The sequence below is a fragment of the Musca autumnalis genome, unplaced genomic scaffold, assembly GCF_047663935.1.
Source record: "Musca autumnalis isolate F117 unplaced genomic scaffold, ASM4766393v1 scaffold_2, whole genome shotgun sequence".
Taxonomy (NCBI): Eukaryota; Metazoa; Arthropoda; class Insecta; order Diptera; family Muscidae; genus Musca; species Musca autumnalis.
In genome coordinates, this window is record NW_027411755.1 from 101,272,576 (window position 1) to 101,296,110 (window position 23,535).

Below are 23,535 nucleotides of genomic sequence, written 5' to 3' on the forward strand. Positions count from 1 at the left end.
AAACCGAATAATTTGGGAATTTTTCTTGTGAAAAATGAAAATTTTAAATTCCAAAGGGACCGAATGTAGGGTGCACTACTTCAGAACAACCAAAAAACAAAAAACAGAAACTGAAAATTCAAATATGTTAATAAAAAAGGTGATTTTAGTACATAAAAATAAATTTATATTGAATATTTGAATAAATATATATGTTATATTTACTAAAAATATAAATATATAATGCCGATTGTAGGGTGTACGATGTCTAAAAAACCGTTTTTACCGAATACCGATTATTTTTCAAAAATATGCAAATATTTATTTTTCCGAAAATATATTAAAAAATAATTAGGAGGGTTGGCGTTTTTTGTTTGGGATGACGACTTCTATTTTGTTTTTCAAAATAGTCAGGCTTAATCCCATAGTCGTTGTTTTAATAATTTATTAAAACAACTTTAATTTATTAGTGGGAAAAAATTGGCGATGTTTACCAAGGGCTAAGGCAGGGAATACTATAGTTTCAGATCTCGCCACAGATCTTCATCAGTTCCCTTATTTCTTGTTTTTCAACAAGAAACTTTTTATACCCAAGTGTCAATTGCTAGCTCAAATAGATACGTGCGCAAAAACAATAAATAAATTAAAGTTGTTTTAATAAAATATTAAAACAACGACTATGGGATTAAGCCTGACTATTTTGAAAAACAAAATTAAAAAATAATTTATATAAAAAATTATTTTTTCACCTGCGACCCACTGTAACCGTAGTTATAATGAAGAGGTATAACAAAACAAAATTAAACACAAGTAGTCGATGCCGCAGTAGACGTATGTTGGTATGTACTAGTAGGTAAGCAGGTAGAGAGACCACAACGTATTGCCTTGTTGTTGGCAGTTTTTTTTTTCGTTTTATAAGTGACGCTAGAAGAAATGCAAAAAGGCGGGTGATTTGTAATACGTTTGTTGTTGCAATTCTTACTAAAGGGCTCTCTCTTTGGAATAATTATGGACGTAGGGATAGTGAGACAAATAAACCGAAATGAATAAAACAACAACACGTATTGGCGATCACTCCACTTGTTGGTGAATAATTAAGAAGCACAGTATGCCGTATATTAGATTTATTAAATTCACGAAATAAATGATATTTTGCTAATATTTAAAGGGTATGCAACCGTATTTTGGTGAGAATTTTTATTAAATGATTTAGTGTGTGGACTGTATGAAGATTTTAACCGTATTTGTTTGTAATTACCGACTGATAGGGTGAATTAAAGTCGATCAGTAACCGAAATATTTCTATGCGAGAGGAGATAAAAATTTAACACTCGCGATTTGCTCACTTATGGAAAACACTGAATTTACATACCCGGTATGATTTTTGGTGGAATATACTATGTTGTTGGTGATGCGATTGGATGGTTTTGTTGATGAGGATGGTGGTGAGGGGTGATTGGGGAATCTTTTGTGTGGTGAAGAAGAGAACAAAAAACTCCGATTAGCACAAACAACACCGTGTAAGTTGTCCACTGATCCGTAGATTGTATGAAATGTTTAGGTGGACAACAACAAAATCCTAAGGATCTTATCCGGCTCGACTGGACCAAATGTTTAGGTGATAGCTCAGAAATGCCGCAGATAATAGTTGTTCGTGGAGAGTGCGCAAATACAAACCCTTGCAAACCGGTAAATAAACAGAAAAATAAAAACACAAGTTTGTAGTGTGTATAAAATAATAAGGGTAAATAGGTGTGGTTGATTTATTTAGGCGAAAAGTACTGATGACTTTACCTGATGTGGGTGAGACGCGTTACAATTCGCGAGTATACCGAGGAGTACTTCCGTACTGTTGAAGAGATGACTAATAAATCATTTGTGTATAAAAAACTGAATGTGAATCAAGGCTGAGGCAATCACTGCTTATTGGAAAGTTCTCCCTACGATCCGAACTGAGCGAATACAGTTCCAGGGAGAAATTGCAGAGAAATTCCACTAACAAGGGAGTACTCTCTACGATCCGCGCTGAGCGAACATAGTCTCTGAGAAGATTTGTAGGGCAATGATTGGAAATATCACCCTACGGTCCGCCGTAAGCGAACATAGTTTTTCAGAGGGTTTGTAGAGAACACTTAAGGAAGGGAGGCCTCTCTGCGATCCGAACAAGGCGAACAAAGGCTCCCTGGATATTTGTAGTGAAAATACCAATGGAGAGTTTCTAACTTTAACAGCATGTATGATTCTAATTGTGATTATCTTGCTTAACAATTACGTACAAGGTACCAATCTTTTATAAAGGAAAATATGAAAAAAACCAAAAAGTTGAAACACAAAAAATGCCATAGCGCATTCATTTTTCAACCGATTTCGTTGGTTTTTCCCATTTTGGAAAGCCAACGGAATTTCCTACTTGCTAAATGTAAATAATTGTACTGTTAGGTATCGTTTACGCAGCCTAGAGCACAAGGAAAAACATGTCACTGTTTTATAATGGGTTTTTGTCACATATAAACAACATTTACTTAGCCATTTGTTAACCGATTTTAAAAATCTATGGCTTATTCGAAAGACATTATTCTTGTGGAGAAAAGAAGTAATGTCCGTTTAAAGTTGAAAATCCAAGAAAGCCCATTTTTCACTACATTTACCGTTATAAAATCAAAAACCGAAGTGACCCAAAGAAACCAAAGGTATTTTCGTCTTCTATGGACTCCCACAAAACCGAATTTATGCATTAGAACCCCTGCAAATTTTCACTGTAGCACAGTGTTATTGAATCAAAATTACGTCTGACCCATATGTGCCTCATGTAGTGGATATATTCTTCTATGTACTATTTTTAGAAATAATTTTAGGGCATGCCTCATTAAACGAATTAACCTGAAGTCACCACGTGTCTTCGCATTACTTTTCTTAGGTATAGGTTTAAATGTTGATTGGAGCCAATCTTAAGGATATTCCCATGTAGTATAAATTTGGTTAAACAATAAAAGATGATTATAGTTTTCTTCTATTAGTTTGAGGACTTCGATAGTTATATCATCAGGACCCGGTGTCTTGCGTTGTATGAAAAATATGTCTCGAAAACTGGGTCATTTAGTATAGCCTCTTCTGTAAAGTTCCGTCACATATGACGGGAGGTTTAGCGAATAGCAAATGTCATCAGCACATTTAGAATCGGTTTCAGAATTAGCGTAGTACTTTTCAAGATTGTGTTTTTCAATAGTAATCAAATCCAAGATTGAAGCTTTCCACTTTTTATAAGATCTGCAAGACTCTGAAATTTTTGATATGATCGACTCCCTAATGGTATCTATTGAAGTGGAATCATTTGATGTCATGCCTGTTTCATATATAGCTATGGGCCTATAAATGACACGTTATGAAATTCAAAAATACATTTAGTTATTTTCGAGCATTTCCGGGTATGTGTCGTATATAGATAATTAATATTGGACCAATATTGGACCGATATTGGTTTTGATTTCATATTCATGTGTTGTCATCCATATCTGAAAAGTGTGCAAAGTTTTAGTTCGCTTGGTCAATTACAACTGTGTTAAAAATGAGTTACCAGATTTGAAAAGCATGTAAAATTGAACATTGTACAACACTGTAAAAATGGACCAATATTGGGTTTGATTTAATATTCATGTATTGTCATCCAAATCTGAAAAGTTTGCAAAGTTTTAGTTCGATTGGTCAACTGCAACTGTGTGAAAAATGAGTTACCAGATTTGAAAAGCAAAATACCGGAAATCGGGTGGTACCGTTATATGGGGGCTATAGGAAAAAATTTACCCGTATTCATTTTGGTTCCATATCTAAATCTGAAAAGTGTGCAAAGTTTTACTTCGATTGGTCAACTGCGACCGTTTTAAAAATCAGTTACCAGATTTGAAAAGGCTTTAAGTTAGACACCGTAAAAATACTCTAAGAATGGACCAATGTTGGTTTTGATTTCATATTCATGTATTGTCATCCAAATCTGAAATGTGTGCAAATTTGAAGTTCGATTGGTCAACTTCAACTGTGTGAAAAAATAGTTACCAGATTGAAAAGCAAATTACATAAAACACTGTAAACCAGTGTAAATTGGAAATATTTTGATATTTGTGTATTTTCCACTTACTTTTGTAATATGTCTATTTTACAATTTAGTTTAACTGAGATTTAAGTTTAAAAATGTATGGGCATTCCTCCTCTTGCCGGTATCGATAAAATCGATTGTTTTTTAAAAATTAAATATCGATAGATAGTTTTGCCTATCGATATTATCGGAACAAAAATCCCCAACCCAAAACTCATTTAAATAAATAGAAATTTCGCTGCTTTTCGGTTTTGTGTGTGTGAGAAAATAAGCCCGTAGTCACACGTACATATTTTTCGGAAAGGTAAAATGTATTTTTTAATATTTTTATAAGATAAAAGCAATTTGTTATTCTCCTTTGCATTTCTGTGAACTACTTGTGCAAAATGTCAAGAAAAGGATTGACATTTCCGCCATTTTCATCTCCAAATTAACCCACTTAGCGCCGAGAATTTTTTTTGGGAGAAAACTTAAAATTGTTTATGAAAATTATGTTTTTGAGACTTTCTAAGCATTTTTTAAAAAATAACTTTTTTCTCTAAAACGTATAGTTTTCCTGCAATCGGGCCTTCTTTTAAAAGTGCCAAAAACTTTGGAGGGCAATATTGGTTTATCCTTACATGGCAATCCCTTGGTTTTTGATTGAGAAAATACTCTTACTATATTCCTAACAAATCCCTGACTTTGTATGATTCTAACATTTATGATTAAATTTTTATCGCATATTTAAATTTTTCATCAAAAGTCGAAAATTACAAAAAAGTCGATTTTTTTGAATAGTTTGGGTTTTAGGCCAATTGCGTGGAAATACGAAGGTCAAATGAAGCGTTATAAGCGTGAAATGACAGATAACAGACAATACTATAACAAAATGCAAAAAACCCTACAAAAATATTCGAAAAAGCCAGAGTTTTACGTAAATTTTTGCAACCATTTTTTGTGCCGTTTAAACGACCAGTGGCTTTATCTGGGTTAATGGTGTTGACAGCCTACCTATAATATCGATAGTAATCGATATTTTAAACTATTATATCGAAAATATCTAATGTTGGGAATATCGATGGTTTGCCAGCTCTAGTTCAAGTGGTACGAAGAACATAGTTCAGCGGTTTGCCGGACTTTGTTTTGCGAGGTGCATTATAAGAAATTCTTACTTTTGTTTTTTTTTTTTGGGCTGCGGAAGAAAAACGCCATAATGAGCAAGATAATACAAGTTGTATTTTCATTAATACAAACTTCTCGAATCAAGAATCTTCCAAATTTACTAGTGTTCTTCGGAGTTATTTTTTATTATTTATTGTGAGTTGCTGGCTGCTCCTAAGAGACACCGCCAGTATACATACAAGCTTATGTTCGAGAAAACATTAAGCTGTCGATTATTGATAGCAATTATTGTTGAGTGGAGTTGCCAGTTGTCAAAATTACTTTATGTATGGCAGCCTTCAACTGAAGTTGCGAATCTCAGTTGACGAACCGGCTATTTTTCAGCAACCAGTTATTTTCAGTTGCTGTGAATATTTTCGAAGAAACAAGAAGTAAAATTGAAAGGAAAAAACATTTTCTTAACAATTGTTGATTATTTGCATGATTAATTAATTTTTGTATCAAAAATATGGTGAAAATAACAACAAAATAACAGTTTGAAATATTAATTGATAAATACAGCCGAATACAACAGGGAATTTCGTTTTTTAATAAAAATGATTTTTGGTTTGTCTTTTTTCATCCTCCGTCAACTTCGAAACGATCCAATTTGCCCTCTATCAAGTGGACAACTTCCTTCAATACGTTCGACAATATAGACTGAGCAATGCAATTGTTGTAATCATTGTCATGGAACTTTTGTGAAACTTCCCTCCGCAAAAGATCTCAACGCTGCGCACTCTTTTAAAAGGGGGGTATTGCTGTTGATCTGTAACTTTGAAGTCTTCCTTTAACGTTTCCACCATGTAAACTACGGCATCCTTTTCGATCGAAAATACGCCTTAAATCTCAAATAATTTACTGATTATACAGATCTTTCCAACATGAGCTTCAACTTACAGTGCAGATGGCAATTCCAATGGATTCGACTTGTCCCTCAAATTTCTTCTAATAGATGTCATGTCCTGTACATTTTCTTTATCATCAAAAAATTATTTTAAAAATTTTAAAAGTTTTTTTCTCGAATTGTGCTTTCTGCATTAATATAGAGTTCACAAGTTTGAAAAAACACTGATCGATAACACGTTTATCGATAACCCAGTTGGGTTGACACCAATAACACTGTGCAACATTTTTAAGGTGATCTTGTGCAAACACTTCGAACTGAGGATTTTTTGAAAGCACAGACCCAAACGACAAGAAACCCTAGTTGGGTTTTGTTGTGTCAGATGCAGCTCGGATTTTATGGCCCCATCTAAACATGGCTAAATATTGAGTTTTTAAAGAAATTCGGGGCTATATCTCCGAAACCAATGCGAATCTTCTTCTGACCTCTGAAGCAAATTTGTAGATAAGGACAAGAATAAAATATTTGGAGAAATAATGAACTCGAAAAACTACATTTATTGCCTCAAATTTCAAAATATATGCAAAAAGTCCACAATTTTTATACATTTCGCACCGTATCTCCAAAATCGTTAATTTTTTCTGAATATTTTCTTTTGGAAAAATATTCCCTGGAATATAATACACAACTCTTCAGAACATGTCATTGTTGTAAAATGCCTCTACGCTGCTGTTTTCAGTACATTTTTCAACGACGATTTAATAAAAATGTCAATAATGTGGTGAAATCCGAAATGCGAGAATAAACTGTTGATGTGAACTGTGTTTGAAATACGTGTTGTAAAAGATATGATGCAAAATACCGCTGAAACAACATGAAGTAAGCATTTTAGAGTTTCAGAATGTCCTAAAGAATTGTTGAGAACTTTATTTGGAAGGTTTTTGCAAAAGGTTACTTGGTTCAACTCCCAATAGTTTAGCCGATACTGACCAGAATTTCAACAATTATGTAAAATTTTCTATATTTTATAGATTTTGATGCTTTAGATGGAGTTTTTCTTATGTGATTTCTTCAAAAGATAAGTTCTACTAGTTAAGGGCTACAATATTGCTAAAGACAGCAAGGCCAAACTCCTATTCGTTTCTGAGATAAAGGCCTGATAAATGCAAAAAAGTGAAGATTTAGCCCGGTTTAGATGAGGCCATAAAATCCGAACTGGATCTGACAGGACAAAACCCAACTAGGGTTTTTGTAGTCTAGATATGAACTTTCAAAAAATCCATGCTAGAAGTTGTTTGCATTTTCAGTGTTGCATAGTGTAATACAACATTTCATTTCAGTGGTGCTGACAATTGACAACGAACCTCAAGTTTAGTGGCAATGCATAATCGACCCCTAAATGTTACAAGTTTTTTTGGATAAAGCTTAAATGAATTTTAGGTTATTATTCGACAACGCACATGTTAAGCGTTGGCCAAACACAACGCCATTTTGCAAACTTAGTTCTAAAGCCCGTAGGCGTAGTCTCTACATAAAAATTCAGTTTAGCTTAATTGATAAATCAGGAAACTCATTTGAAGAACTGAAGAGCACGAACTTCACGGAGGTCCTCCTACAAACACACGCTTCGAGGAAACACCAGCTTTCACAAGTTCTTTTTGGAAAAGCTTAATGATTTTTAGGTTACTACTCGATAACGCATATGCCAAGCGTCGGCTTAACACAGCGCCACTTTGCAAACTTAATTTTAAAGCCCGTAGGCGTAGTCTCCACTTGGAAATTTATGTCTTTACTTTGAGCCTTCCGAAGACGAACTGTTCTTCGGAGTTCTTACAACGAAACTTATTTGCTAGTTCCCTCGCCACTGCTGGAAAGTTTGGTGTACTTTCGGGCGAGCGGCTGTAGTAAAAATGATGTCCCTCAGCTCTCTGCAGCGGTGACGAGAGCTGTAAAGGAGCTGTAAATTTGCTCGGCCAAAGAACTAGTATTAAGTAAATTAAGCACTATGGTATGTACACATTAAGCAACACTACCTCTGCAGTCCCACACTTTAATTTGCTTGATTGTCTTATTGACCTGTTTATCGATACCGAGTCAGCGTTTCTTTTGCTATTGACGAGTATATACTCTGGGAAGAAGAAAAAGGGAACTGGCGAGGATATGCAGCGACATCCGAAACTATAATCTTCCCTCAATAATAATAAAATATCTCGGATTTTTTACCAAATAACCTCCGCTTCAGGATCAACTGTTTCTGAAACATTTATTCCTTTTATATGTTTCTAGCCGTTGAGGTGGAAGAATATATAAGTCAAAACGCTGGACTTCGAAATAAACTTTCTCAACTTGAAGCAGCACTTGCAGCAAAGGATCAGGAATTATTGGGACTCGATACCAAATACCGCAAATGTGTTGAAAGAGCCAAGGATATAATAAAGAATATGGATCCCAGAGCAATAAACGGTAGTTGTTGTTTATATTTTGAGTATAATGTACGTATGTAAGTGTTAAATATTTTTATTTTTTTTTTAGAGGCGAACTTGGGAGATAACGTACAAGATTTTGCAGACTACAAACAAGTTCATTTTGCTTCAGTTGAAGAAAATTTAATGGCGACAGCATACTATAGGTGAGTACACATTAAAGTTCATGTGCATAATAAAGGGAGAGCTTAGTACAGAAGACACGTGTATTAAAACTTTCCATCCTGATGTATCCCAAAGAGAAAGTCGAGTTTTCTAATTTGATTTGAAGTGTCAAAATATATGGATATGCAATTCGAAGTCAAAATCAAAATTTCGAAAGCAAAATAAAAAAGATTAAAACGCAGAGCAGAATTAAAACGCAATTTGTAAGAACCATTAGAATGGTGGCAGTGTGTACTTCCTGTTTTAGGATATACGTTTCTAGATTCACTTTGGCAGTTTTGTTGAGATGTGTGTTTTACTTACTATTTGCATGTAAGTTTAGCTTTATCTCATATTTGTTGTTTTCATATTTAAAAACAACAAGTTTAAATTGGGATGTAGTTAAAATTGATTACTTTTGTGGATGGCAGAGAAGACTAGTTTCGTCCAACGCCACTTGGACTCATCAGTTCTCTTAGTTCTTTGTATTGAAACAAAGAACCCTCCCCAATTTTATGACGACTCGAGCTCAAGAATAAGTGTGACTGATGAATTCGTTTAAGTGCGTAATGTACCAAGTTGCAATTTTTTTGAGTTATATCACTTTTTTCTGCCCACCTTGGAATGAATAAAATGGGCAAAAAAAGAACAGGGAGGACGAACAAGAAAAATTTGTTCGTTATATCGGCGTTCGGTATAAACGTGCTCGTATTGAATATTCTTATTTCAGCATACTGTTAAATATTAAATATTAAAATATTTTAAACAGTGATCAAATTTGTGCTCAGGAGCAGACCTGTAGATACTAACAAATTGTAAGAAATTCTACTAGCGGGGTGACATTTTTTGTTCATTATTATCGTGGTCGCTCTAACAAGTTGGATGTGTGTGCAAATACTAAGGAAAATTCTATGGGAATAAAAAACTTTGTTCATATGAACGTAGTGTCTTATATCCGATGTTCGCTAAAACCGAATTCTACTTTATAATTTTTTATTTTAGTCCACTTTTGTATATAAATCATTAAAAATGTATAAAAAGCCTATAAGTCCACCCTTATTAATTTTTGCCTCAAAAGCACAACAAATTACTTTTAGTGCCATGTTCTAATTAATTTTAATAAAATAATCTTTCTTCTTGTTTTTAATGTCAAATATAATACACTATACAACACTGAAAATGCAAACAACTTCTAGTACACATTTTTTTGAAAGTACATATTTAGACTACAAAAACCCTAGTAGGGGTTTGTCAAAGACGTATAGCAATAAAGACCCGAACAAATGCATTTTCCAAAAACATATGCTAATAGTTTCACATTTTGGTTACAGATGGCTACACAACTCACTGGAATTGATAACAGCAATGCCAATCGTTTTTGATTCCCATTTCTCGCGGCAGAAAACATTAACGTTGTGTTTTGTGGCTGAAATTTATTTCTTTACTTTTTTTATTGTTTATTTAATAAAAAAAATCAAAAGTGAATGCCGTCAAACTTGAGTTTTAATGTTTTTCTTGTCAATATTCCAATGAATAACAGTTTTCGTTTAACAGAATGTTGCTATGATATCGTAGCAACAGAGGTTAACTCCCTCTACAGTTAATTTTTTACAATTGACTTTTCCTATCTTATAATATTGACATCTTTGGGTTTGTCTTGTCAGATCCAGTTCGGATTTTATGGCCTCATCTCAACGGGGCTAAATCTATACTTTTTTTGGATTTATAAGGCCTTTATCTCAGAAACGAATAGGAATTTGGCCTTGCTGTCTTTAGCAAAATTGTAGCCCTAAACTAGTAGAACTTGACTTTTGAAAAAAAAACACATAAGAAAAACTCCATCTAGGGCATCAAAATCTATAAAATATAGACAATTTTAGATAGTTGCTGAAATTCTGGTCATTATCGGCTAAATTATTGGGAGTTGAACCAAGTAACCTTTTGCAACCATCTTCCAAATAATGTTCTCAACAATTCTTTAGATCATTCTGAAACTCTAAAATGCTTACTTCATGTTGTTTCAGTGGTATTTTGCATCATATCTTTTACAACACGTATTTCAAACACAGTTCACACCCACAGATTATTCTCGCATTTCGGATTTCAGTACCTGTTTATTGAATGGACTGTTTTGTCCTTCAATGAGGTTGTCGATGTCGTTTATCAAGGCGTATCACCAAGATAAATTAAATGAGGTTGTAAATGTCGTTTATCAAGGCAGTGTCACCAAGATAAATTATAGTTTAACACAAGCACATGAACTTGGTTAAGATCGGAGAGGAAATGATGTATGCACAAGAAGGCTTTTTCAAGTTCTCACATTCTTTATTGATAAATTGGTTCTTAAATACTAACTTATTGCTAAATTGCACATTTTGTTTGGTGTCTAGTGTGTTGTAGAAATTGCTTAATTTACAAAGTAATTATTATGAAAAGAAACGTTGTGGTTCATTGCCCCACAACAGTACTACAACATTGATTTTTTACATTTTTAGGTAATGATAGTAAATCTGCGTTTGCACTTTCAAGTAGAACATTTAGTTTGTTTGCTTTTTGCAATAACCTACTGTCTGAGTTATTATTGTTATACGATATGAAGAATTAACAATATCATTAATGCATTATGTGCTTAATCATACTAGGCAATGTGAATGTCTGAACACACTCCCCGCCGTTGAGCCATGCTCAACTGAAATTTGATGTGCTGATACAACAGATGTTAATTGCTGCTGTTAAAAAAGAAATGCAGTAGTTTGGTTATTCTTGACCTAGACACCAAACAAAATGTTTGTATGAATTTTATTTTCTTATGGATATTATGATACGGAAATTACAAATTCTGATGACGCGACATTTTGACGGACTGCTGCAATGGGAGGTTGTTGACTTGGCTCCATTTTAATGAATTGTCTTCTTTTGTAGACTGCTGTTATAATAATTCCAATTGCAAGAATGAGGGCGGCGTAAGCTACTGTTGCATGATGTCTCTTGATGTTGTTAAGTTGCAGTGGCAAGTCAGTTAGAACTTGTTGATGAAGTTGATTTTGAATCTCAGATATATTCTTGATGTGGTCAATGAAGTTTCAATGATATATTTTGCTATGTTTTGGTTCGTCTGGATAACTGATTTCTGTAGCGTTGGCGGTGGCTGTATATGATGAGTGAAGGGATGATGAATATGTTTGATGTCCCTGAATGGACATTGACCTGTACTTTACGGTACAATCTGGACTTATTTTAATGAGTCCGGTGCCCTGCAATATTACTCGAGAGTGTTCCTGATTGCATACAGTGGTTATTTGAGTTTGATGTGACATTGTATACATCCACTGGTTGCCGTGTTTTAGTTGTGTCATCGACGTGTTGTCTATGAATAGGTCCACGGTACAACTTGGACGAGTGATATTATTAAGAAGTGAAATTTCGCATAGGCACTTGGCTGCGTCTGCATTGAATTTGGACTGCATATTTGGACATAAGAATTCATCTTCTGTTAGTGGTGTGCATGCTGCCCATTCTTGTTCTGTTAATGCATAATACTCATCTCTGTGGGCAGTTATAGCGATGAGGTCGCTGCATGGCCTAATGATCATCATGGTGCTATTAACAGGTGCAGGAATTGGATGTAGCTTAAGCAGTTCCAACGATTCTGGGTCACATAGAGGAATTGTTATGTAGAAAATTATATGATTATCTGTGATTCCTCCCTTTACATTCATAATTTTGTAGAGCTGCAGGAGATTCTCTTGACGGACAGGTAGCTGCAATGCTGGTGGAAGATGATTTCGGACTTGTATGAGCTCTGATTGAAGTTGTAGCGGTGATAGTAACATTGGGCTGATTTTCCCATGATGTGAATCGGACAATGTTGTTATTATTGCTGTTTGTATTCGGTGTAGCCTAACTGATATCAATGTCAATTGAGAAGATAGTGACACCATATTTTGGAACAGATTCAATTGGTGATTCTCTTGTTCATTTTCGTGTAGCCGTTTCTCAATGTTGTTCATTTGATAATCGAGGCTGTCGAAGTTTGCTTTTAGTTGTAGTTCATCTTGTTTGAAAATGTTGCGGGTTGAGTTAATAATTGAAGTTTGGTTTTTTAAGAGCTGTTTCATGTGGTTTTCATCTTCCTTGATCAAGGTAATAGTGTCCGACATTTGTTCCGCGTAATTTGAGTCCAAAACTCCAAAAAGTGAGTTAGCAATGTTTCCAACAATATTTACAGCACCACGTTTGCTTCTCTTGTTTTTTAGTAAAAGGTTTCCGTCCTTGAGGTCTGAGAAACTGAGTTCAAGGGTATGCAGAATGTTCAGACATGGTGCCCTTTGGGATATAAGGGTGCATAACTTCTGGAGTGCCAATGTGCCATTTGTAAATGTGTTCATCTCTCGCCAGTATGGTTGTAGTTCGTAGTACGTTATGAGTTTCCATTCAAATCTTGAGATACGTGTGGTGCCAATTCGTTCAAAGTGTATTCCAATGTTGGGTTCAAACTTGGTTACCTCTATTTTGTTTGCACAAATTAAAGGAAGTGCAAATAGAGCGACGATCATCGTTAGCATGATGCTGGAGCTTGAAGCCGTTCGTTTCCTTTTGCTTGGACGTTCGTCTGGTGATGCTGAAGATGATTGCGTTTCCTGCTCTTTCTCATTGATCGGGTTTGGTGACAATTGCATGCTCGGCTGATCTTTGCATGTATTGTCTTCTTCGAGTCGCGGAAGTGGTGCTAAATATTGGATGGCTCTTTTAAAAACTCCGGATGCGGTTTTTACGTCAGCAACTCTCACTACATTGTCGTTTCCTTTGTATGTTTTGATAACACGACCTAAAGGCCACTTCATGACCGGAACATTGTCTTCTTCTATAATGACAATGGCTCCTGGTTGTAGATTCTTCGACTGCTCTTGCCACTTATTACGGTATTGCAATTCATTAAGATAGTCTCGTGACCACCTGCTCCAAAATTCGTGCTTAAGTCGAGAAACCAGATTCCATCTAGTTGCCAGGCTTATGGTTGGTTGCTTTGCTTGTGAGTCCACTGGTGCAGTGAGTGGTTCTCCAATCAAAAAGTGTCCAGGAGTGAGTGCACCTATATCATTGGGATCATTTGACATTGGAGAAATAGGCCTTGAGTTTAATATGGCTTCAATTTCAATGACCAAAGTTTCGAGTTCTTCATAAGTCAAGGATGCGTTCGCCATGCTTCTGATTAGAAGATGTTTTGCTGACTTGACAGCGGCTTCCCAGAGGCCACCAAAGTGTGGCGCTCTTGGCGGAATGAAATTAAACTGAATGCCTCTGTTATTGCAAGCATTTGTAATGGCTTCTTTGGCATTTGTTGAATGTATTATGGTTGATAGTTCAGGTAGCTTGTTTTTGGCTCCTATGAAGTTCGTTGCGTTGTCGCAATATAGGTTTTGGCAATGTCCACGTCGTCCGATGAATCTTTTAAGAGCACCTATGAACGCCTCGGTGGTGAGGTCACTTACTAGTTCCAGGTGTACTGCCTTTGTTGAAAAGCAACAAAATACTGCAATGTAGGCCTTGTGTGGCCGTTTTCCGCGGAGTTTGTAATGTACTGTTATTGGGCCGCAAAAATCTACCCCAGTATTAATGAAGGGCCTGGCTGGTGTGACACGTGTGGAAGGCAAGTTTCCCATAACTTGATTAAATAATGCTGGCTTAGCTCTGCTACATGTTGTACAGCGATGAACCGTAGCTCGAGCCATAATCTTTCCTTTTAGTGGCCAAAACCGTTGTCGTACGATTCCTTGTGTACCTTGTGTACCATTTCAAATATTAATTTTGAAATTGGGTCATTATAGGGAATAAGGAGTTGATGCTTGGAGTCGAATGACAAGGACGATGCTTCAAGACGACCCCCAACCCGAATTAAGCCGTCATTGTCCAAAAATGGTGACAGGTTACACATTTTACTTGTTCCACGCAATTCTTGGTACTTCTTCAGCTGTTGAATTTCTTCCTTAAAGTCCGACTCTTGTATGTGTCTGATTATATGCTTTAAAGCCGTGTCTAGCTCGATCGTTGTAAGTGATCCTTGGGCCTGTCGAAGGATATTTTTGCCCCTGCTCTGAGTAATGAAGCGCAAAACGTATGCTATGATTCGTTGTAGACGGGTGAACGAGTTGTTTTGATTTATTTTGTACATAAAGTCGTTTGGTGTTACTGTGGTAACGAGTGCCTCTGGTACCTTCCTTTTTCTCTCAAGGTTGGTCGAAATTGCAAGATGTGGATTGAATTTTGCTGGCCACATTGTGTCTTTTCCGTGTAAAAATAAAGGACCACAGAACCAAAGAGCACAATCTTTAAGGGCTGTTGGTGAAATGCCGCGAGATAGTACATCGGCTGGATTGCACTTTGAGCTGACATGACGCCATTGTTCTGCCTGAGTGACTTCTTGTATGATTGCAATTCTATTGGCCACAAATGTGTTGAATACTGCAGATGATGAGTTTATCCAGGCCAGCACGATTTCTGAGTCAGTCCAAAACCAGGTTGGACACGTCAATTGAAGATCGATTTTGATTTTTGAAGCTAACTGGGCTCCAAGTGCTGCTGCGCAAAGCTCCAACCGTGGTATGGTTTGCCTTTTGAGTGGGGCAACGCGAGATTTCGCACAGAGGAGACGTGTCATGGTAGTTCCGTCTTTAAAGGTTGATCGCATGTAAGCCGCTGCGCCATACGCCTTTTCTGATGCATCTGTGAAGATGTGTAGTTGCCTTGATTCTGGCACTCTCCCTTTAAAGATGTGTCTATATATCTGAAGAGTTTTTAGAGCGTTTAAGTCCGATCGAAACGTGGTCCATTTACAGTGTAAGGATTCTGGTAACGATTGGTCCCAGTCTAATTTTAACTCCCACAATTCTTGTATGAATATTTTGGCCGTTACTGTAACTGGAGACAGTATTCCTAATGGATCAAAAAGTCTGGCAAGATCTGATATAACTGTACGTTTAGTGATTCTTCTGACGGAATCAATGTTAACTTTTACACAAAATGTGTCATCTTTTGGAAGCCATGTTAGTCCTAATGTTTTAACGGTGTCAGCCTTTGAGCTCTCGAAATCTAAGTTTACTTCTTGATGTCCTTCTGAAATGTTTTTAAGCAGTTGAGGGTTATTAGCACACCACTTGCGTAAGTTGAAACCGCTGTCTTTCATAACTTGAATTAGTTGCTGCTGCATAATAATTGCCGTTATTAAACTGTCGGCTCCGCCCAGGCCATCGTCGACGTAAAAATTCTCTTGGAGAAATTGCGAGGCGAGCGGGTAACGGATTGCGTTGTCCTTGGCTAATCGTTGCAGGCATTTTGTTGCCAAATATGGGGCGGCTCTTGTGCCATATGTGACTGGGTTGAGTTGGTAGTAGGTTATAGGCTGAGAGACATCCTTTCTCCAAATTATTAGTTGAAACTGGCGGTCCTCAGGAGAGATTAGGACCTGCCTGTACATTTTCTCGACGTCAGTTGTGAAAACGTATTTGGGTAGCCTAAATCTCAGTAGTATGGAGAACAGATCGCTTTGAACAGTAGGTCCTGTGAACATCAGATCATTTAACGAATGCGATGACGAAGTTTTGGCCGATGCGTCGAATACTACACGAAGCTTTGTTGTTGTGCTCTCAGGTCGTTGCACGCAATGATGTGGGATGAAGTAGTGTGGTTAGCGAATAGCATCCGCCGATATTTTTGTCATGTGTCCTAGGTTCTCATATTCTTCCATGAATCTGACATATTGTTCCTTCAACTCAGGATCTTTCTGCAACCGGCGTTCGAGGGAGAAAAATCGATTGATTGCGATCCCATGCGAGTCTCCTAACGCGTCAGGGTTTTGATGAAAGGGTATTCGGACTACAAATCGATTTTTGTTGTCCTTGATGGTGTGCTGCTCAAAGTGATTTTCGCATTGTCTTTCTTCGATGGACATTGGTTTGTTGGTTGTCTTGATTTCCTCCAATTCCCATAGCCGGGCGATAGAGGCGTCAAGCGATTCATCCGTGGTACAGATTTCACATGTAAAGTTCCTGGGCTTTTCCTCTTGAATTTTTCCTGATATTATCCACCCAAACACAGTGTTCTGCATTGTGGGGAGATCCTTGGCTAGTTTTATTTGTCCAATCGACAACAGTTCGTGATAGTGTTCTGCACCTAATAATATATCAATTTTATCAGGACGGTTGAAGGCTGGATCAGCTAGCGTCAGATTCTTTGGAATCGACCAATCTTCAACGTTAATGAATTGTGATGGCTGTGGTGACAGGATACGAGGACAATGCTTCAAGTCGAGTCGAATAATTGTTGATTCGAGACTTCAGAGCCACATTTACTCGATGGTTTGTTCTAGTGTTGGTTGCACCGATTCCGTTGATATTAATTGTTGACTTTTGCATTGAAATGCCAAGTCGCTTTACTAAACGTTCTGTGATGAAATTGACTTGTGAACCAGAATCAAGCAAAGCGCGGCACTCCACTTCTGCTTCATCCACCTTTATTTTGACTACTGCTGTGCTGAGTAGAACGTACGAGCTGATTTGTTCTTTATTTGCAGCGGCCAGCGAGGTGGCTTCCTGATTATTGGGCGACTCAGTATTTACGGAGGCTACCCCTCCGGCAGGCTTTGTACCAGTTTCAGCTGATAAAGTCATACGACTGTCTTGTTTGTTTGTAGATCCTTGCTTGCGCTCTAGATGCAACAGTGTGTTGTGTTTCTTGTTGCATTTCATGCAGCATCGCGTAGTACATTGCTTCGATGAATGGCCCGCCTTTAAACAGTTTACACATCGTTTTTGCTTTTGTGCGAAATTTAGTCGTTCTGGTGGTGTCATTTTGAGAACGTTCTGGCAGTGATATAGTTTATGGGTGCCATTTTTACATAGAGTACATATGTTGTTTCCTTGGTTTGCCGATGCCACTGTAGCACAAGATTTAGATGAAGGTTTTTCCTTTTGACCCATTGCCTCCATTGACTGGAATCGAGTCTCCAGAAATTCTAGGAATTGACTAACTTGCTGCAATTCCCTTGGGTTGATAATTGATCTTTCGTATTGATTGTAAATACTTCGGTCTAGTTTCTTCGACAGTAGATGAAGTAGTATTGGACTCCAAGAGGACGTGTCGACTCCCACGTTCTTAAGCGCATGTAAGCACTCTTGTGTGGCGTCATGTAGCTGCTTTATGGACGCGGCTGATGATCCGGTTGATGGCTGATCAATCAGTTGATGTATAAGGGATGCTACCAGCACTCGCTTGTTGTTGTATCGGTCTTGCAAAATTTTCCATGCTGCTTCATAATTTTCGGCTGTTGCTGAGATATGACTTATCAAATTTTCCGCTTCACCAGTGAGATTGGCCTTCAGATACCACATCTTTTGTACTGTGGGTATGCGTTGATTGTTTACTAACTGCGTGAAAAGGTCAAAGAAGGCCGGCCATTTTAGATAATCTCCATTAAATTTTGGGATTGTTATTTTGGGCAGTGGCAACACATTTGCTTGCCCAAGTTCTATTCCTTTTTCTGCAGTTGGTGTTGTTGTTGTTTTGAAGTTTTCTACTACCATATTCTCCAGAGTGGTGTAGTTGTCCATATCGTAGCCTTCTTCCAGTGGATTGCAACTGTTTTCCCATATTGAGAAATGCAGTTCTTGAATTTGTTCCCACAGTTTTTCCTTCAGTTTCATGTTGGATGCTGTCGGATCCATGGTAAGTACTCTCTTCAGAGACGCTATCATAACGTTTTGTCTTCTGATTGCCGAATTGGTTGAGGATACTGAAGCTATTGAGCCGCCGTTGTTTATGGTTGATTTCTTTGCATGAGGTTTATCAGCAGTTGTTTCTGATTCTTTTGAAGGCTCCAACATGGCTGTCTCAAATAGCTCCCGGTACTTCATTGTAAGTTCAGACACCTGCTGGTAGTACTTCTCGGTGAAGTACTTGTGGTCCTTTGGATAATTTTCGAGACACTGTATTTTCGAGTCTGTGATTTCGAACTCGGCCCATGCGGCGTCTAATTTAGTGAGTCGATCCTTGTAGAAGCTAGTTGTTCTTTTCGAGATCGGCTCCTTTTTTGCATTGCGGATGATAGTTTCTATCCGATCACCCGTGGCTCGTTGAGCATCTACCAATTGACTGAACAAGGTCATGCCTGCCGAATCTTCACCGGTTGCCATTTTTAATTAGTTAATGTCCGGAATTTGCCTGAAGATTGCCTTCTGCAACAGTAGCTATATGTAATCCTTTGGAAGCAATTTATTCGCGTTTTCCGTGTATTGTCCAATCAAAATTTCGGTATTCTGTGCTTGATACGCTACTGTTCTAGAATGCCGACTGATGTCTTGGTGGACTTGCTAATGTTGATCCTGTGCCGTGTTACAGGATCTGATATATTTTGGGATGTATTTTGTCCTATTGGAGGGACTCGATGTCGCAACCAAATGTGGTTGCTTGTTTCGTCCTATCGGAAGGACTCGGCTCACCAAATGTGGTTGCGTGTTTCGTCCTATCGGAAGGACTAGGGGTCACCAAATGTGGTTGCGTGTTTCGTCCTATCGGAAGGACTCGGGGTCACCAAATGTGGGGCATATGTTTATTGAATGGACTGTTTTGTCCTTCAATGAGGTTGTCGATGTCGTTTATCAAGGCGTATCACCAAGATAAATTAAATGAGGTTGTAAATGTCGTTTATCAAGGCAGTGTCACCAAGATAAATTATAGTTTAACACAAGCACATGAACTTGGTTAAGATCGGAGAGGAAATGATGTATGCACAAGAAGGCTTTTTCAAGTTCTCACATTCTTTATTGATAAATTGGTTCTTAAATACTAACTTATTGCTAAATTGCACATTTTGTTTGGTGTCTAGTGTGTTGTAGAAATTGCTTAATTTACAAAGTAATTATTATGAAAAGAAACGTTGTGGTTCATTGCCCCACAACAGTACTACAACATTGATTTTTTACATTTTTAGGTAATGATAGTAAATCTGCGTTTGCACTTTCAAGTAGAACATTTAGTTTGTTTGCTTTTTGCAATAACCTACTGTCTGAGTTATTATTGTTATACGATATGAAGAATTAACAATTTCATTAATGCATTATGTGCTTAATCATACTAGGCAATGTGAATGTCTGAACAGTACCTTATTGACATTTTTATTAAATCGTCGTTGAAAATGTACTGAAAACTACGGGATAGAGTCATTTTACAACAATGTTCTGAAGAGTTGTGTATCTCATTCTAGCGAATATTTTTCCAAAAGAAAATACTCAGAAAAAATTAACGATGTTGAAGATACGGTGCGAAATGTATACAAATTTTGGCATTTTTGCATATATTTTGAAATTTGGAAATTAATGTAGTTTTTCGAGTTCATTATTTCTCCAAATATTTTGTTCTTGTCCTTATCTACAAATTTGTTTCAGAGGCCAGAAGAAGATTCGCATTGGTTTCAGAGATATAGCCCCGAATTTCTTTAAAAACTCAATATTTAACCATGCTTAGATGGGGCCATAAAGTCCGAGCTGGGTCTGGCACAACAAAACCCAACTAGGTTTTCTTGCAAAAACGTAGAGAAGTAAAGACTAGAAGAAATGCATTTTCCAAAAACATATGCTAATAGTTCCACATTTTGGTTACAGATGGCTACACAACTCACTGGAATTGATAACAGCAATGCCAATCGTTTTTGGTTCCCACTTCTCGCGGCGGAAAACATTAACGTTGTGTTTTGTGGCTGAAATTTAATTCTTTACTTTTTTATTGTTTATTTAATAAAAAAATCAAAAGTGATTGCCGTCAAACTTGAGTTTTAATGTTTTTCTTGTCAATGTTCCAATGAATAACAGTTTTCGTTTAACAGTATGTTGCTATGATATCGTAGCAACAGAGGTTAACTCCCTCTACAGTTAATTTTTCACAATTGACTTTTCCTATCTTATAATATTGACATCTTTGTTTCTTGTCGTTTGGGTCTGTAGTTTCAAAAAATCCCCAGTTCGAATTGCTTGCACAAGATCACCTTAAAAATGTTGCACAGTGATACTGAACGCTATTTTTGCTCAAAGAGAGCAGAGAGTTACGCGATGCCCTTAAAAAAAACATTGTGGATTCGTTAGATAATCGGGGTAAAATTGAAGTGTTTAAGATAGAGTTGAATAGATACAGTAGAACTTCTCTATAATTAAGGCCATTTTGACCTATTTTAACCTCCCTATAACGAATATTTCCTATAACGATTTTGTAAGGCACAAGTTCAAATTCTCACACAAAATTACCTCTCTAAAAATATTTTCGGCAGACTTTGTTTCATTGAAGCTTACACAATAAATGAGAAAGAAGAAGTGAACAGCGACTCATATTACTCATCATGCCTTTTATTAACATTTACATTGAAGAAGAGAAATATATCTTATTCAACAATGATCTTATCTATTGAATTTCACACTAAAAACGAGAACCAAAACTCATTTATTAATGTCTTTTAAGTATGCTGTATATAATCCAAACTTGAAGATGGCTCAAAAAAGAAAGATTTGGCCGTGGAATTTGTAATTTGGCCTACAACACTCTCAGCTATGTTAAAAAACATTAACATTCTTCAAAATGCCGTTCCGTCATCTATATCTTATACATTTCAGAAAGTTAGTGTACCAGAGTATGCAGATGTGGAGGAAGCCATTAGGGTATTCTACATTTGTGACAAGAGCGGTATGGCTTGACTAATTTAAACGAAGACATAACATTGTAAGCAAAGTTGTTTGTTGAGTGGTTGGAGACATAAATATTCACACTCGGGAATGGATTGATTACATCTTAAACAATGTTATTTCTAATACAATCCTAACAATATATTCAATGCAGATGAAACTGCCCCATTTTTAAAGATTACCATCCAGGACACTGGTTTTTAAAATTAAAAAATGTGTTGGGGGGAAGGGATGTAAGGAAGGAGTTACTGTAATTTGGTATTGTCTGAACGGATAGAGCTAGCAGCTTGAAATTTGGAATGAGAATCAAGGTTGCGAAGTTGGGTACTAAACTGAATGGTACTAAATTTGGTACAATCTGGATTTGGGCTAACGGATAGGGCTGGAATCCTGAAATTTGGAACTGAGATTACTGTTGGAGTCTAGGATTGGGGATGTTTTGGATATTCGTACTCGTGTGTACGAAAAGTACTAAATTTTGTACAATGGGGTTTTGCTTGAACAGATAGAGCTGGAATCCTGAATTCGGTTGAAATATTGGAGTTTTATAAATTCGTACTTATGTGTACGAACAGTACAAAATGGAACTAAATGTAGTACAATTTGGATTTGGGTGAACGGATAGAGCTTGATTCCTCAAATTGAGACTGAGGGTCACTGATGAAGAGTAAAAAGAAGTACCAAAGGGCTTTTAGAAACTATGAGTGTACAAAAAGTACTAAATGGTACTAAATTTGGTACAATTAGGATTTAGGTGAACGGATAGAGCTGAAATCCTGAAATTTGGAATTGATATACCTTTGGAGTGTAAGACTAAGGTAGTTTTGGAAAATCATACTTAGAGTACAAAAAGTACTAAGTGGTACTAAATTTGGTAAAATGGGAATTTGGGTAAAAGGATAGAGCTGGAATCCTGAAAGGTGGAATTGAGATTTCTGTTGGAATGTGGGATTGAGGTAGTTTTGGATATTCGTATTAATGGGAACGAAAAGTTCTACATGGTACTAAATTTGGTAGAATTTGGATTCGGGTGAACGGTTAGAGCTGGAATCCCGAAATTTGGAATTAAGATTACTTTTGAAGTGTACGATTGAGGGAGTGTTGGAAATATGTACTTATAGGTACGGAAAGCTCTTGCATGTTGTCAATACTATGTTGACAGTGTCTGTGTTTCCTGAGGTCTGGAAAATAGCGAAGATAGTTCCGATACATAAAAGTGGTGATGCCAGTGAATATAGGCCTATCTCAATAATGCCAATACTTTCTAAGATGGTTGAACATGTAATGAAAGATCAAATGCTTGTCTATATAAATAGCATGTCGTTGCTTCATGAAAGTCAGTATGGTTTTAGAAGCAATCGTAGCATAACATCCCTTCTTGTTGGGTTGACCGATAATATACGGATGACGGTTGGTGCTGGGGGATGTTGTGTGCTATTATCTCTCGACCTTGAGAAGGCGTTTGACCGAATTGACCATGCTAAGTTAACAAATAAATTACATCGTTTTTTTCAAGTTTTCTACCTCAGCTTGTAAACTTTTTTTCTTATTTGTTCGGAAGGAAGCAGTATGTATGTTGTAAAAATTGTGTTTCTGGTACTCTGCCTGCTTCTGGTGTGCCTCAGGGGTCTGTTCTAGGCCCTCTGTTGTTTGTGATGTATGTTAATGATTTGCTGAGTTGTGTTAGTAGTAGGAGTTGTATGTCGTTTGCGTTTGCTGATGATGTGCAGCTTTTGTTCAAGGGAGAGTACGTGTTTATGGATGTTTTGCAGTCGTCGATTGATTTTAATGTTAGTATTTTAGTTAATTGGTTGTCTCGCAATGGACTCTCAATTAATACACAAAAAACTAAAGTGATGTTCTTCGGGAACATGCAGGATGATTCAATAAATGTTTCCATTTATAGTACGTCTATAAATGTTGTAGGCTCCATGAAGTGTCTTGGTTTGTTTCTTGATAGTGCTTTAGTGTTCGACGTGCATGTTAATTCTTTAGTGTCCAAGGTAAACTTCATTTTAAGGAAGTTATATTGTTTGGATTTAGTTCTGCCTAAGAACATAAGAATTCAATTGGTTTATGCGCTCATAATGCCTCATTTTGTGTATTGTATTGAGGTTTTAGGGGGTA

The 23,535-nt window shown here is 36.8% G+C and overlaps 1 protein-coding gene across 1 annotated transcript in view; it reads left to right on the top strand.

The window, feature by feature from the left end:
- The window catches only part of hook (hook microtubule tethering protein), a 500,473-nt gene that overhangs the window by 424,369 nt on the left and 52,569 nt on the right, over positions 1-23,535 (top strand). Inside the window, exons 9-10 of the mRNA XM_073968623.1 lie at positions 8,346-8,522; positions 8,592-8,688. Coding sequence (XP_073824724.1) covers positions 8,346-8,522; positions 8,592-8,688 — 274 coding nt within the window. The remainder of the gene's footprint in view (positions 1-8,345; positions 8,523-8,591; positions 8,689-23,535) is intronic.